Source organism: Centruroides sculpturatus, unplaced genomic scaffold (assembly GCF_000671375.1).
Source record: "Centruroides sculpturatus isolate CEXI.00-Female unplaced genomic scaffold, Cexi_2.0 scaffold1207, whole genome shotgun sequence".
Taxonomy (NCBI): Eukaryota; Metazoa; Arthropoda; class Arachnida; order Scorpiones; family Buthidae; genus Centruroides; species Centruroides sculpturatus.
The window spans coordinates 181013-197367 of record NW_019385445.1 but is presented as its reverse complement, the minus strand read 5'-3'; the positions used below and the strand labels follow the sequence as shown (position 1 = coordinate 197367).

The 16355-nt window shown below is 25.1% G+C and overlaps 1 protein-coding gene across 1 annotated transcript in view; it reads left to right on the top strand.

Moving 5' to 3' along the window:
* Positions 1 to 16355, top strand: part of LOC111639075 (CUGBP Elav-like family member 2) — an 87397-nt gene that overhangs the window by 16063 nt on the left and 54979 nt on the right. The window contains exons 4-11 of the mRNA XM_023384851.1: positions 3500 to 3548; positions 4136 to 4261; positions 6431 to 6510; positions 7766 to 7906; positions 8193 to 8241; positions 8829 to 8954; positions 11124 to 11203; positions 12458 to 12598. Coding sequence (XP_023240619.1) covers positions 3500 to 3548; positions 4136 to 4261; positions 6431 to 6510; positions 7766 to 7906; positions 8193 to 8241; positions 8829 to 8954; positions 11124 to 11203; positions 12458 to 12598 — 792 coding nt within the window. The remainder of the gene's footprint in view (positions 1 to 3499; positions 3549 to 4135; positions 4262 to 6430; positions 6511 to 7765; positions 7907 to 8192; positions 8242 to 8828; positions 8955 to 11123; positions 11204 to 12457; positions 12599 to 16355) is intronic.

The window sequence follows — 16355 nt, the reverse complement described above, 5'->3', positions numbered from 1 at the left end:
TTTTGTCTAATGTGATTATTTTGATTGATTATATTTTTATTTTCTACAATATCTTCTACTTTTCTTTTCTGGAGGTTTATTCTGTTGCAAGAAAATATAATTAAAAAGTCTATGAATTTTCTTTAAAACAATTATTTTTTCTTTTCCTTTCAAATTGGTTAGATAGAGTTACTTTATTTTTATTGTCATTTTTACTAGAATATGATTTTTTTACTCTCTGAAATAAAACTATTAGAATGGTTTTTGTTTAAAAATCTTCTATTTCTAACAAAAATATCTCTCTTTAAAATATTGTTTACCAGAATGTCTTCAGTTTTTGTAAGATTATTTGTTTAGCAAACTTTCTATAAAATAAAGAATTGAGGGGAGAGAGAAACTAGATTGCAAGTCTATGCTATTTTATGAATTATCCTAAATTAGGTAATAGTTTAGACAGATCAGTTTAAATTAGGCAATAGTTTAAACAGATCAGAAGTTTTAATATGTCTGCAGGCAGACATATTAAAACTTCATCCAATGATGATTCACTTTTAATAGTTCACTTCCAATTTATGTTTCTGTATGTATTCAAAATATGATTTTAGATTTATTATGTTATAAATGGTACAATATGTCTTCATTGTTGATTATGCCTATGTAGGTTTTAAAAACAATTAGGCCTACATAACTTAGTGGTCTGTAGAATATTTTTGGACATTTTCATGGCCATTGGGCTTAAACTGATTGAGAAGTGCTGGCTTATGAGATAAGGATCATAAACTTAATAAATTAATAAATTAAATACAGGCTTGCACTTATTATCTTTTTAATAAATACAGTGATACCCCGAACTTATGCGATAGGTGGGACCAAGCGATAACCGCGTAAGTCGAATTTGCGTAAGTCGGGGTATAATTTTGTAATTCGTGTAAAATCCAAATTGGATGTATGTAAGCTAATAAATGTTCTTGTTAATCTTATCTCGTCTTTTGATTTGTTCATGGTTACAAGAAATCACCACATAGAGTCTCTGAAGGCTCCGTAGATATAACAAACACAGAAATAAATAACACAAAATAAATTGTAGCTATATGTCGATTCTGCATGACACGTCTGAACATGTAAGCTGAACAATAGTGTTGGGGGAGTGAGTAATCGAGAGTTGCGTGGCGCTCAAACAAAAGATGAATCGACGAGATTTGAAAATCGCGTAACTCCAGGTTCGCATAAGTCGGGGTAGTGTAAGTCGAGGTATTACTGTAATAATTATGAAAAGATGCTGCATTAAAAATTTAACTTCAGTTTAATTTATAAAATATTTGCTTTCTCTATATAAAGTAAAATAATTTATCCAGAATGCATAAGTTTCAGAAATTAAATTAGTTTAGTTGTTATTTTACACTTATGGTTATTTAAATGTAAATGCTATAAAGATTTTCACTGATTATAGTTTTTTTTTTATCTGAAAGACACTCTTATATACTATTGTTTTCCTAGAGCATAGAGATTTTAATTTTAAATCTATTAATTTGCATGTCCTCTTTTGATAAAATTGATTAAAATCAGTTAGAGGAATTATTTAACAGCTATTTCTAACCTTCTTCACAGCAAGAAAAGGGTTTTTTTGTTTATGAGTGATTCAATACATTATATTATTATTAATTATATAACTACCAGTAGTAAAAATATGAAAACTGAAGTAAATGAATTTAGCAAAACCAAAGAATTAAATTTTTAGAATTTATTATAATGAATAAAAAATTAATTATCATATTTGCTTATAGTTATTAAGCTTTTTATATAACATATATACTTTATAATAAATATGTTTAATATTTTATACTTACTTTTTAGTTACTAGTGGCATGAGTTTACCTGTATAATTTCTACTGCTATAGAAAGAAAAAATTTACATTATTGACAATGGATTTTATTTCAGTTTTTAAACTTATTTCCTATGTAATTCTATTTGGTAATTGAATAAAAATTTATAAGTATCAAACAAAATAGAAAGTTGAAAATGAAGCAAATTAATCTTTCAGGTTTGCATTGATATGTAGTTTATATTTAAGCTGCTTTTTCTATTAGAAGTTATTGTTTGCTAGCCAAAATCTGCTGCAACATTTATTAATATCATGAAAGATTATTGATTTTTGAGATACCAGTCTTTACTTGGCAATAGAAATTCTACCATTTCTTATCAAGCATAAGACACTCCTAGAATTTTATTTATTTATTCTTTGTTGAATTATTTGCTTGTATCCTCAGTTACTTTTTCCAAATAGTTTGATCTAAGTGTTATATAATATTAAGTAGCAACTATTGTCATAAGACTTGCCAGATGATTTGTTTTTTATTGAAACGAGAAAAGATGCAGTTTGTTCTTTATTTTCATTTTTCAATGCTTATGATTTGTAACAGCATAGGCAAATTTTCACATAGGCATATGCCTATCCTTATATATCAGTCATATCTTACCCCACAGAAATCTGTTTACTGTTAAAAATTTTAAGTTCTAAATTAAAATAAAATTTGCAAATATTATAGTCAATATGAAAACTGTAATTTTTAAATTAGAATCTAAACAATATATTATAATAATAATAAAGAAGAAGAAGGAGGGGCTGCCTGCTTTTGCAAACTTAGCCCACTAGGAAGAGAAAGTAGGTAGAGAAAAGGTTGAAGGATGGGTTCTGAAGGGAGAAGTATAAAGGAAAAGGGGAAAATTAAGGGTGAAAAAAGTTCTTAGAACTTCAGAGCACTGCATCAGAAATTGTTAATAAAACAATATAGAATGTTTAGTTAGTAAAAAAAATCAATTTAAGTTTTTGGGGATGACATGGAGTGAAACTTGAAAAGTGGTAGCATTAATCATTTTTAAGTGTCTTTTAATGCAGTTGTAAAAATCTGGCAACCATACATAATTCCAGTATCATGACTGCTTTTTGTCATAAAATGACAATTCTTTTCCTAATTAATTATAATATAACTTTAAAAATTTATATTTATACATTTCTATTTAAATATAGTTTATATAAGTCAATAATTATCATCATAAACTTTACATTAAAAAATTCAATTGGTTTAATAACCAATTAAACTACAATTGTCCACACAATTTTAAAATTGACACATTGAAAATTGAATCTGAATTTTGTTACAAATTAGAATATGTGAAAAATTATTTCTAATTGGATAAATAATAAGATTTAATTTTTTTTTCTTATTTAAACTATTTATACAGATCTAAAATATAATTTACTTATATGAATCATTTTATGGAAATCTTTTTGCAGAGAGAAAAAGATTGTATTAATGCTCAAGCTACTGAAGTATATATTAAAATATATATAATATAATATATTTATATATTTTATATAACTTGTAAATGTGTGTGTTGTGTTGTGTCATTTCCTTTCTAAATACTTGAGTGAAATTGTTGAATTCATTTCTGACACATGCATGAACTTAGCTTTTGTGTGTGTTGTCATCTACATTTCTTTCCTCCTTCCATATATAGATGCATCATCCCATACAGATGAAACCAGCAGACAGTGAAAACCGAAATGGTAATTTTCATTTTTCTATCTTCTGTTAAACCAGTCACATTCAATACAATATAAATATAAATCTGACAAGAAAACTATAAAATTTTATTTTTTTTTTATTAATTTTTCTTTTTCATAGATTTATCTCTATAAAGAATGTATTATTTTATGTTTATTAATTTTATACATTATATGCATTTGCTGTGACAAAATTTAATAAATCAGGACTAAATAATTTTCTTGAAAATGTTCTTTAAAATTTGACGGGAAAGCCCAGAACAATCTGAGGCTATATTATTCTTTATGAAATTCCTAAGTGTGAATTAGCATGTTATGATTTTTCTTTTGCTGTCAATGGAGTTGGTACTCTGTATTGGTATGTTGTGTATGTGTGAAAAATTTTGTAACAGCACTAACTCTTTTTTACTCTCTACATGGATGTAAAAAAGTTGTTTGTATTTTATCCTAAATAAAAATTATTAAACCATAATTAAAATTAAGGTCAAAAAAAGAAAGAAAAACATTGTTTAACAGTGATTAGGCATTTGATATTTGTTGTAGATATATTTTTTAAAATATTAACAAAGAAGGGACAATAAATTTTGCAGAAAGAAAGTTATTTATTGGAATGCTATCAAAAAAATGCAATGAAAATGATGTTCGGATTATGTTTGCTCCCTTTGGAACAATAGAAGAATGTACAGTGTTAAGGGATGCCAGTGGCCAAAGTAAAGGTAAGATATAGAAATTTTAACAATTTAGTAATTGTTCCAAAAATATATATTGAGAATATCCAAAGATTTTAAGTGATAACAACTATTTATTTGATATATATTGCATCTATATATATATAATAGACATTCAATTAAATAAGTTTATTAAAACAATTAAATAGAAAAGATAAATGCAGTCTGAGTTTTGATAGCAATAATTTATCATAAAATAAATAAGTAAAAAATAAAATTTGATAGACCTTGGTACTCAAAAAGGTCTTTTCATATTAAAATTTTATCTTAATAATGATTAAAAAACACAAAAATTAGTTTCAAAATAAATTTTTTCTCTTTTATATATTTTTATCTTTATTTTAAAATCATACTAGTGATAGATCAAATAATGCAGGAGAATTTTATTAAAAATCAATTATAATTTTTCAAAAGTTTTCTAAATTAATATTATACATTATTGTATCACATCAGCTATGAAAAACTGCTTAGTTAGAAAATTTGTTATAAAATAGCTAATTAAAAAATTTCTTTTGAAATTTATCATCAACAATTTAAAATAAATAAATAAGTAAATTTGTTGTTATGATGCCACATTATAATTTATAATTATAGAATAAAAATTCAAATTATTTTTTAATATTTGTTACCAAAAATATTTTTAATGGATAAAAACTAAGATGATTTTATGTCATAAGTATCACTAATTAAATATTATTTCTAGTTTCTCAGTATAAAAAATGAAATTGTGGCTTGTTAAGAGTTGCAATAAATTTTTATTTCCCTATAAATTAATATTAGTGATTTGATTGAAAAAACAATTTTTTTTTTAACATTTGTTTGTTGCATTTGATCTTGAAAATGGATTGAAAATAATTATGCAACATTTAACTAAAATTCAAATTTAATTGAAAACTGTGTGCAGGTTGTATGATTAAGATAAAAGTAGATGTTAGATAAAAAATGATTTATTAATTTTAATTGTGTACATTTGTTAGATTTACTGTTTAAAATTATACAGAATATGACAGTTGTAAGATATAATATTTTATTTTATTCGTTTATTTTAATTATTCTTATTTTATAATTCATAAATCATAATAGAAATACAAAACATATATTAGAACATATTATTCTTATGATATACTCTAATAATTAATGTTAACAATTAAATATATGTAGATATATTGTCATTGAATATTTAGTTTTCTATACATTAATAGTGAAAAATAATATTGGACTTCATGCCAAATATTGGATAAGTAAAGTTGAGAAAATTATCATCTAGGCGTTAACAACCTACAACTATCCCTACCATACATAGCAATAGCTGTAGGTTGTTAACGCCTAGATGATAATTTTCTTAACTCTACTTATAGTTTTCTATAATTATCTAAGATTAATAAGTATTGTTTTCAGTTAGCTTATATTTTTAAATTTTTTGAAACTGTAATATTTTAAATTTCTATATTAGAGAGACTTTAACAACCTATTGTAAATTTAAAATATATGGATACAGTTAGAATTTTAAAAATCAGATTTTTTAATTACACAATATATTGAAGATTTTTTTTGTTTCCAATTGAATGAGAGCTGTTTGCTTAAAAAAGAAAAATATTCTTTTGAATGAGTAATTCAATACAGAAATAATTAGATAATAAAATATCTCAGATCCCAAAGAAAAGAATTTAAAAATTGCATCTCTTCCCTTCATTAAAATCATAAAATATTTTTAAAAATTCATCCAGATTGAATGCCTCAATAAATTCTTTTATTTTCTTTTAAACGTTAGTTTTTTTTCTTAATTAAGAAAACTGCAGTTTATAAAAGATATTATTCGATATTAAAAAAATTAAAATCTGAAATTTTTTTAAAAAGATGGATTATAAAAGAGAACATCTGGAAAGAGTGTAAGATTCATTAGCAGTCCTCAATGGAAAGAATTACTAGAGAAATGTTTTATTCTGATGTACAAAAATATTACAGATTTAAATAATTTAATTCAATAGCTTATTTTTGGAATTGAAAAAGTATAAGAAAGTCTGTAAATGAAAAATTAAATGGTATTCGCTGGAAATCTAAATTATTTTTATGTAGTTGTTTAGTTTAGAAATTGCTAGCATTTATTTCACTCTATACATTTATCTCTCATTTTGCTCTTTATTTTTTTTTTTTTAGGTTGTGCTTTTGTAACTTATGCATCTCGTCAATGTGCAATCAATGCTATTAAAGCAATGAATCATTCTCAAACTATGGAGGTAAATATTGATTGAATTAAGCTGTTTGATTGTCAGATATTTTTCAATCCATCAAAATTCTTCTGTTTCTGATTTTGATTAATAAATAATTTAAATTTAATGATTAGTTTAAAAAATTTTAATTTTGTGATTAAACTGGCATGGTTGATTTGAAAAGTATTTATCATGCATAAGGTTATTAAAAATATGTAATTAAATAATGAATATCAAGATTTGATGGTCATTAACATTATTATTATTTTATAGTTTTTCCACAGCTGTACTCACATCCAAGGATAAAACATTAGAATTAGAAGTTAACCAATTGCCATTCATTTTACTTCTAGTACTCATTATGTGAATGCTTATTGGTTAACTTCTACTCTAACTCTTGATCCTTGCATGTGAATATGGCATAAATGTAGCAAAGTTTTAAAGTATTGTCAATTGAAAAGAGAATAATAAAAAAAATTGACAAATTTTTCTGCTTTCTTGGAGGTAATCACATTTTTAGTTCACTGAGGTGTAATAATTAAAGTTTTTATCATATTTAACAGTATTCATTAAATTAAATGAATCAGTTGATGATAATTAATGAACAATTTTTTTTTTTTTTTTGAAAATTCTGTTTATAAAAAAAATAACAAACATTTTTGCTTAAGAAGTAAAAAAAATTGAGTGGAAAATAGAAGCTTATGTTAATAATTAACATTATTTATTTATTTTGTTTTAATTAAAAGATTGCAAATTAAATATACAGTAGAGCGTCGTTTATCCGAAAGCTGGTTATCCGAAACGTCTGTTATTCGAAAGCATTCCAGTCGGCAAATTTAAATTTTCGCTAGTGCTGTGGCCCTGCAATCTTCAGCTATTTCTTGGGCTACTCAAATATTTTACATTTTTGATACTAAATTAACATCTGAAGTATAATTTTTTATTGTTTTTATATTTTTCAATGTATTTATTTTGTTTGTACAAAATAAAAAAAATAAATTTTAACGATACAATAGTCTTCGTTAGGCTTAACATCGACGAAAATTCAACGCGAAGCGACACGCAACGGAGAAAAATTTCAACATGGGATAAATTAATATATTTTTTCGTACATGATTCGTTATCCGAAAAATAAGTTATCCGAACCACCCCAGTCCTCAATTGATTCGGATAAACGACGCTCTACTATACATTGTAATAAAATTTAAAGCTGTAATACTATTTCATTTTTAGCACATGAATTTATATCATTGATATTACAATATATTCATTTTTTTTAAAGGGTTGTAGTAGTCCTTTAGTTGTAAAGTTTGCTGACACTCAAAAAGAAAAAGACCAAAAGAGACAGCAGCAGATGATGGCTAATTTATGGAATATGGCAAATTTTGCTAATTTGGGGGCTCTTACACCACAATATTTAGCAGTATGTAAATTTTAAGTTTAATTTTATAAATTAGTTTTTNTTTTATGGAAATCTTTTTGCAGAGAGAAAAAGATTGTATTAATGCTCAAGCTACTGAAGTATATATTAAAATATATATAATATAATATATTTATATATTTTATATAACTTGTAAATGTGTGTGTTGTGTTGTGTCATTTCCTTTCTAAATACTTGAGTGAAATTGTTGAATTCATTTCTGACACATGCATGAACTTAGCTTTTGTGTGTGTTGTCATCTACATTTCTTTCCTCCTTCCATATATAGATGCATCATCCCATACAGATGAAACCAGCAGACAGTGAAAACCGAAATGGTAATTTTCATTTTTCTATCTTCTGTTAAACCAGTCACATTCAATACAATATAAATATAAATCTGACAAGAAAACTATAAAATTTTATTTTTTTTTTATTAATTTTTCTTTTTCATAGATTTATCTCTATAAAGAATGTATTATTTTATGTTTATTAATTTTATACATTATATGCATTTGCTGTGACAAAATTTAATAAATCAGGACTAAATAATTTTCTTGAAAATGTTCTTTAAAATTTGACGGGAAAGCCCAGAACAATCTGAGGCTATATTATTCTTTATGAAATTCCTAAGTGTGAATTAGCATGTTATGATTTTTCTTTTGCTGTCAATGGAGTTGGTACTCTGTATTGGTATGTTGTGTATGTGTGAAAAATTTTGTAACAGCACTAACTCTTTTTTACTCTCTACATGGATGTAAAAAAGTTGTTTGTATTTTATCCTAAATAAAAATTATTAAACCATAATTAAAATTAAGGTCAAAAAAAGAAAGAAAAACATTGTTTAACAGTGATTAGGCATTTGATATTTGTTGTAGATATATTTTTTAAAATATTAACAAAGAAGGGACAATAAATTTTGCAGAAAGAAAGTTATTTATTGGAATGCTATCAAAAAAATGCAATGAAAATGATGTTCGGATTATGTTTGCTCCCTTTGGAACAATAGAAGAATGTACAGTGTTAAGGGATGCCAGTGGCCAAAGTAAAGGTAAGATATAGAAATTTTAACAATTTAGTAATTGTTCCAAAAATATATATTGAGAATATCCAAAGATTTTAAGTGATAACAACTATTTATTTGATATATATTGCATCTATATATATATAATAGACATTCAATTAAATAAGTTTATTAAAACAATTAAATAGAAAAGATAAATGCAGTCTGAGTTTTGATAGCAATAATTTATCATAAAATAAATAAGTAAAAAATAAAATTTGATAGACCTTGGTACTCAAAAAGGTCTTTTCATATTAAAATTTTATCTTAATAATGATTAAAAAACACAAAAATTAGTTTCAAAATAAATTTTTTCTCTTTTATATATTTTTATCTTTATTTTAAAATCATACTAGTGATAGATCAAATAATGCAGGAGAATTTTATTAAAAATCAATTATAATTTTTCAAAAGTTTTCTAAATTAATATTATACATTATTGTATCACATCAGCTATGAAAAACTGCTTAGTTAGAAAATTTGTTATAAAATAGCTAATTAAAAAATTTCTTTTGAAATTTATCATCAACAATTTAAAATAAATAAATAAGTAAATTTGTTGTTATGATGCCACATTATAATTTATAATTATAGAATAAAAATTCAAATTATTTTTTAATATTTGTTACCAAAAATATTTTTAATGGATAAAAACTAAGATGATTTTATGTCATAAGTATCACTAATTAAATATTATTTCTAGTTTCTCAGTATAAAAAATGAAATTGTGGCTTGTTAAGAGTTGCAATAAATTTTTATTTCCCTATAAATTAATATTAGTGATTTGATTGAAAAAACAATTTTTTTTTTAACATTTGTTTGTTGCATTTGATCTTGAAAATGGATTGAAAATAATTATGCAACATTTAACTAAAATTCAAATTTAATTGAAAACTGTGTGCAGGTTGTATGATTAAGATAAAAGTAGATGTTAGATAAAAAATGATTTATTAATTTTAATTGTGTACATTTGTTAGATTTACTGTTTAAAATTATACAGAATATGACAGTTGTAAGATATAATATTTTATTTTATTCGTTTATTTTAATTATTCTTATTTTATAATTCATAAATCATAATAGAAATACAAAACATATATTAGAACATATTATTCTTATGATATACTCTAATAATTAATGTTAACAATTAAATATATGTAGATATATTGTCATTGAATATTTAGTTTTCTATACATTAATAGTGAAAAATAATATTGGACTTCATGCCAAATATTGGATAAGTAAAGTTGAGAAAATTATCATCTAGGCGTTAACAACCTACAACTATCCCTACCATACATAGCAATAGCTGTAGGTTGTTAACGCCTAGATGATAATTTTCTTAACTCTACTTATAGTTTTCTATAATTATCTAAGATTAATAAGTATTGTTTTCAGTTAGCTTATATTTTTAAATTTTTTGAAACTGTAATATTTTAAATTTCTATATTAGAGAGACTTTAACAACCTATTGTAAATTTAAAATATATGGATACAGTTAGAATTTTAAAAATCAGATTTTTTAATTACACAATATATTGAAGATTTTTTTTGTTTCCAATTGAATGAGAGCTGTTTGCTTAAAAAAGAAAAATATTCTTTTGAATGAGTAATTCAATACAGAAATAATTAGATAATAAAATATCTCAGATCCCAAAGAAAAGAATTTAAAAATTGCATCTCTTCCCTTCATTAAAATCATAAAATATTTTTAAAAATTCATCCAGATTGAATGCCTCAATAAATTCTTTTATTTTCTTTTAAACGTTAGTTTTTTTTCTTAATTAAGAAAACTGCAGTTTATAAAAGATATTATTCGATATTAAAAAAATTAAAATCTGAAATTTTTTTAAAAAGATGGATTATAAAAGAGAACATCTGGAAAGAGTGTAAGATTCATTAGCAGTCCTCAATGGAAAGAATTACTAGAGAAATGTTTTATTCTGATGTACAAAAATATTACAGATTTAAATAATTTAATTCAATAGCTTATTTTTGGAATTGAAAAAGTATAAGAAAGTCTGTAAATGAAAAATTAAATGGTATTCGCTGGAAATCTAAATTATTTTTATGTAGTTGTTTAGTTTAGAAATTGCTAGCATTTATTTCACTCTATACATTTATCTCTCATTTTGCTCTTTATTTTTTTTTTTTTAGGTTGTGCTTTTGTAACTTATGCATCTCGTCAATGTGCAATCAATGCTATTAAAGCAATGAATCATTCTCAAACTATGGAGGTAAATATTGATTGAATTAAGCTGTTTGATTGTCAGATATTTTTCAATCCATCAAAATTCTTCTGTTTCTGATTTTGATTAATAAATAATTTAAATTTAATGATTAGTTTAAAAAATTTTAATTTTGTGATTAAACTGGCATGGTTGATTTGAAAAGTATTTATCATGCATAAGGTTATTAAAAATATGTAATTAAATAATGAATATCAAGATTTGATGGTCATTAACATTATTATTATTTTATAGTTTTTCCACAGCTGTACTCACATCCAAGGATAAAACATTAGAATTAGAAGTTAACCAATTGCCATTCATTTTACTTCTAGTACTCATTATGTGAATGCTTATTGGTTAACTTCTACTCTAACTCTTGATCCTTGCATGTGAATATGGCATAAATGTAGCAAAGTTTTAAAGTATTGTCAATTGAAAAGAGAATAATAAAAAAAATTGACAAATTTTTCTGCTTTCTTGGAGGTAATCACATTTTTAGTTCACTGAGGTGTAATAATTAAAGTTTTTATCATATTTAACAGTATTCATTAAATTAAATGAATCAGTTGATGATAATTAATGAACAATTTTTTTTTTTTTTTGAAAATTCTGTTTATAAAAAAAATAACAAACATTTTTGCTTAAGAAGTAAAAAAAATTGAGTGGAAAATAGAAGCTTATGTTAATAATTAACATTATTTATTTATTTTGTTTTAATTAAAAGATTGCAAATTAAATATACAGTAGAGCGTCGTTTATCCGAAAGCTGGTTATCCGAAACGTCTGTTATTCGAAAGCATTCCAGTCGGCAAATTTAAATTTTCGCTAGTGCTGTGGCCCTGCAATCTTCAGCTATTTCTTGGGCTACTCAAATATTTTACATTTTTGATACTAAATTAACATCTGAAGTATAATTTTTTATTGTTTTTATATTTTTCAATGTATTTATTTTGTTTGTACAAAATAAAAAAAATAAATTTTAACGATACAATAGTCTTCGTTAGGCTTAACATCGACGAAAATTCAACGCGAAGCGACACGCAACGGAGAAAAATTTCAACATGGGATAAATTAATATATTTTTTCGTACATGATTCGTTATCCGAAAAATAAGTTATCCGAACCACCCCAGTCCTCAATTGATTCGGATAAACGACGCTCTACTATACATTGTAATAAAATTTAAAGCTGTAATACTATTTCATTTTTAGCACATGAATTTATATCATTGATATTACAATATATTCATTTTTTTTAAAGGGTTGTAGTAGTCCTTTAGTTGTAAAGTTTGCTGACACTCAAAAAGAAAAAGACCAAAAGAGACAGCAGCAGATGATGGCTAATTTATGGAATATGGCAAATTTTGCTAATTTGGGGGCTCTTACACCACAATATTTAGCAGTATGTAAATTTTAAGTTTAATTTTATAAATTAGTTTTTAATTAAATTAAATATTATTTCATGGTATTGGAATTACTGTATATAGTTTATACTTAAAGTTTAATAAGTTTTTTAACTACAAAAAGTTTTTTTAGATGATTGAAATACTAATTCTTTTCATAAAAAATTTAATCAACATAAATTTTACAATATTATCATAAAAATTTATAACTTGGTTTGAAATTATTGAATTTTTAATTAAAAAATACTTTCCAATATCAAAATGCTTACTCCAGAAGTCAAACCTTTAATTAAATAATAATAATAAAAATTTGATTAAAATATGCCAGGACAAAAATTTTGTAATAATAAAAATTTTCATTTTGATCCAGGATAACTTTATCTTACGATTCATAAAAAACAAATATAAGTATCATGGCTTTTTAAAATTAACTTAAGTTGAAATTTTTTACAATTTTTCAGCAAATTGAACATTATGAACATTATTTAAACATTTTCAAATCTGATGATATTAAAGAGGATCAACACACATGCATGATACCAAAATATCATTCCAAATTATTTAAAAACAAAAAAATTTTAACAAAACACAAAACTTTTTAAAAAAAATTAAAGAATACATTTCATATACAGACTAAAATTACTTCCTTATTTTATTAATCCAGTGCTTAACCATATCACACCAATTTCTTGAATCAAGTACCCCAGTACATCTGCTGTCTAGGTTAATAAAGATCTGTGTATTAAAGACATCTAAATATTTTCCTAATATATGGATGAAACATTGTTTAGCTGTTCTGAAAATATTAACGTTGTCCTGGAACAGAATGAAATCATATCTTATTATTCAATCAAAAATTTGGCTTCCTGAAGTAAGAATTTTGTGGTAGTAATATGGTGCCAGAGATACATGAAGTAATTGAGAAAAAACTTCTCACATTAAAATTATAATAAATACAAAAGAAAATGTTTTTACTTTGAAGTTAAATGAACTTAATTACAAATGTCCAAATTACAAACATCCAATAACCTGATTTTTCAATTAAGGCCAAATGATATGACAGGTCATTTGGCCTTAAACTTAATTAAATTGAAATACATGATGTTAGGATTAATGGTGTATATAACTTTTAAAACATTAGTTGTTTTAAACAAAACTTTTAAAACATTAACAGTCGATTGCAGAGACAATGTTTAGAGACCGATGGCAGTTTACAGATCTGGTAGACCTCTATTCAGAAAAATTTCATTGCAGAGACGGCGTGTCTCACCTGCCACAATGTAGACAGCGATTAGAAACAAGTTATTTGACCTATTTTCTAGACTTACTCGACAGCAGGTTTAGAGGGCTTTTCAATTCGAGTGGTAGCTTTGTTCGTGGAAAAGTTTAGATAAAAACAGATATTGTTCCTTTGATAAATGTTGTAAACGGTATGAATCGACAAAATTATTCATTAATTAATTGCTTGGAGCAAAAACAACAAAATTAAATACTTAAAATTTGTTTTAAATGTTTCAATTTCTTCATTCAAATGGGTGAAGACTTAAAACTTCAATTAATTTAAATCAAATGCATTTATTTACAATTCGAGTATCGTGTCAGTTATAAAACGTTAATGCATTTTGGAGTCATTGTATTGTTAAACAAACGAGACAATTTTAATAATTACAGAAATCTATTTATAGATATAAAAAAATGTAATATTATTAATAAAATATTTAAAATTATTCATTTCAACATAATAAGATGGCGAAATAATTCCTTAAAAATCTATTCTGAATTCGGTATAAATTTTCTAAATATGGATTTGTTCATATTTTAAACCGTATTGGCGACAAAATTAAATATCGAAATGGAAAAGGATTGTCGTTAATTGCCAAACAATGGTTTTGATGGCCTTAAGATTTTATTTCTGGAAACGTTCGGAATACAGGTAGCCCTCGGTTTACGCCGCAGTTCCGTTCCTACAAAAGCCGGCGTAAAACGAACCCGTATTTACAGTGAGGTATAGGGTTAGGTTCTACATAAGTGAAAAATAAGCTAATAATTTTGTTTATTAATACAATATAATACAAAATACATATAAATTTTTAATTTTTAAAATGTATTTTATCATAAAATAAAGTGAAATGTTTTTATTTAAAAATTTTAGTTTTGAATTTCTTACATTTTTCGGAAAAAATATCCATCTTTAATTGTTTGCATTGTTGATTTCTTTCATTAAGAATTTCGGAATATGATCGAATATGATGCTCCTTCTTACATTTGCACTTCGCTTCCAACATTGTCTAACTCACAAACTTCATCTGTCAAACTTTCCTTAATTGAAAGGATACGTTAACCCGATATAGAGCTACAGACAAGCGAAGACACTGATTGGTCAACCACCGGTCGCCGTAGCGCACATATAAGGTCAGTTTGAGCGGGAAAATTCAAGGTGGCTAAGGAGAGATAAATATCGTCTGGTCAACGAGAAGTAGATTTGTCTCACTAACGATAATCTGTGATCGCCAGAAGTGCTATTGCGTCGTAAGGTGTTTTCCTGAATGAACTGATACGGGATACATTCATTGGCGCTATGGATTCAGACGCCATTTATTGGACTATTAAGTTTAATGTCTTAACTCGTGGGTACCTAAACGTTTAGTATTTTAATATTAATTTAATGTAAATGTATACATACCAATAATATTAAACAGAAAAAATATATATATTTAATAAAAATCTTTGTTTTAACAAATGTACAATGTCGCGGCTCGGTAAATACGTCAACACTGAAACGAAAATCAGTCTAGCATAGGGAAAATCGGGGAATTACACCTCGAAACGGCAAATTGCGCAGTGGCGTTATTGTGAATCGGCGTAAATTGAACTGGCGTAAACCGAGGGCTACCTGTATAGCTGGCGACCATTTCTGATGTCACAAACAAATAACCCTATTGGCCAAACAACTCCTAAAACAGGGGAGTAATAGCGAAGTAAGTAAGAGCCAATGTTTTGCCAAAGTTCATTTAGAGAGTGGTCAGAAATATACAATTGTTGTCTTTGCAACGCATTTTAAACTGCGGTTTAGCCAGCCAACATCTATAGGCTGTTCTGTTGATAAACGTCGTTTAACATAAACTCTGTCTCTGCAATCGACTGTAAAACTTGTTACTAAAATTGTTGAAATTATGTAATTGGAAAGGTAACATAAATCTTGCTAATTGTAGTCAACATATCTCATCAGAACATATCAGAATATTCATTTATATTTACAGTGAAATGTCAGTATAATAAATGCCAATTTAACAAAATTTTCTATATAATGAATATATCTTGAATCTCTCACCAATTTCTTATTCAGCTCAATGCAAAAATGTTTCAGTTTAACTAATGCCATTATAATGAAAATTTCAGTTTAATGTACTAAATATTCTGTCTGCTACTAAAGAATAGTTTCATTACAGTATAATGATATCTATAAACACATAAAAATCATTCATTATTAGTAAATGTTGAATATTATGTCAAACAGTCTGGCAACATTAATTTTAATGTCCAGTTCAATTGGCAATGCTAATTTTAATTCTTAGTTATGGTTTAGTTTTGATGCAATTACTCTACAGTTTATTTCTTTTTATGAGAAAAAATGGAGAAAAACTAAAAAAGCAGTTTTCTTTGGAAGAGAATAATAAAATATTAGATAATGTGCAAAAAGGAATTAAACAGAAAGATGTGCCTGATGGCCTACTGCAATTTTGTGTCACATACTGG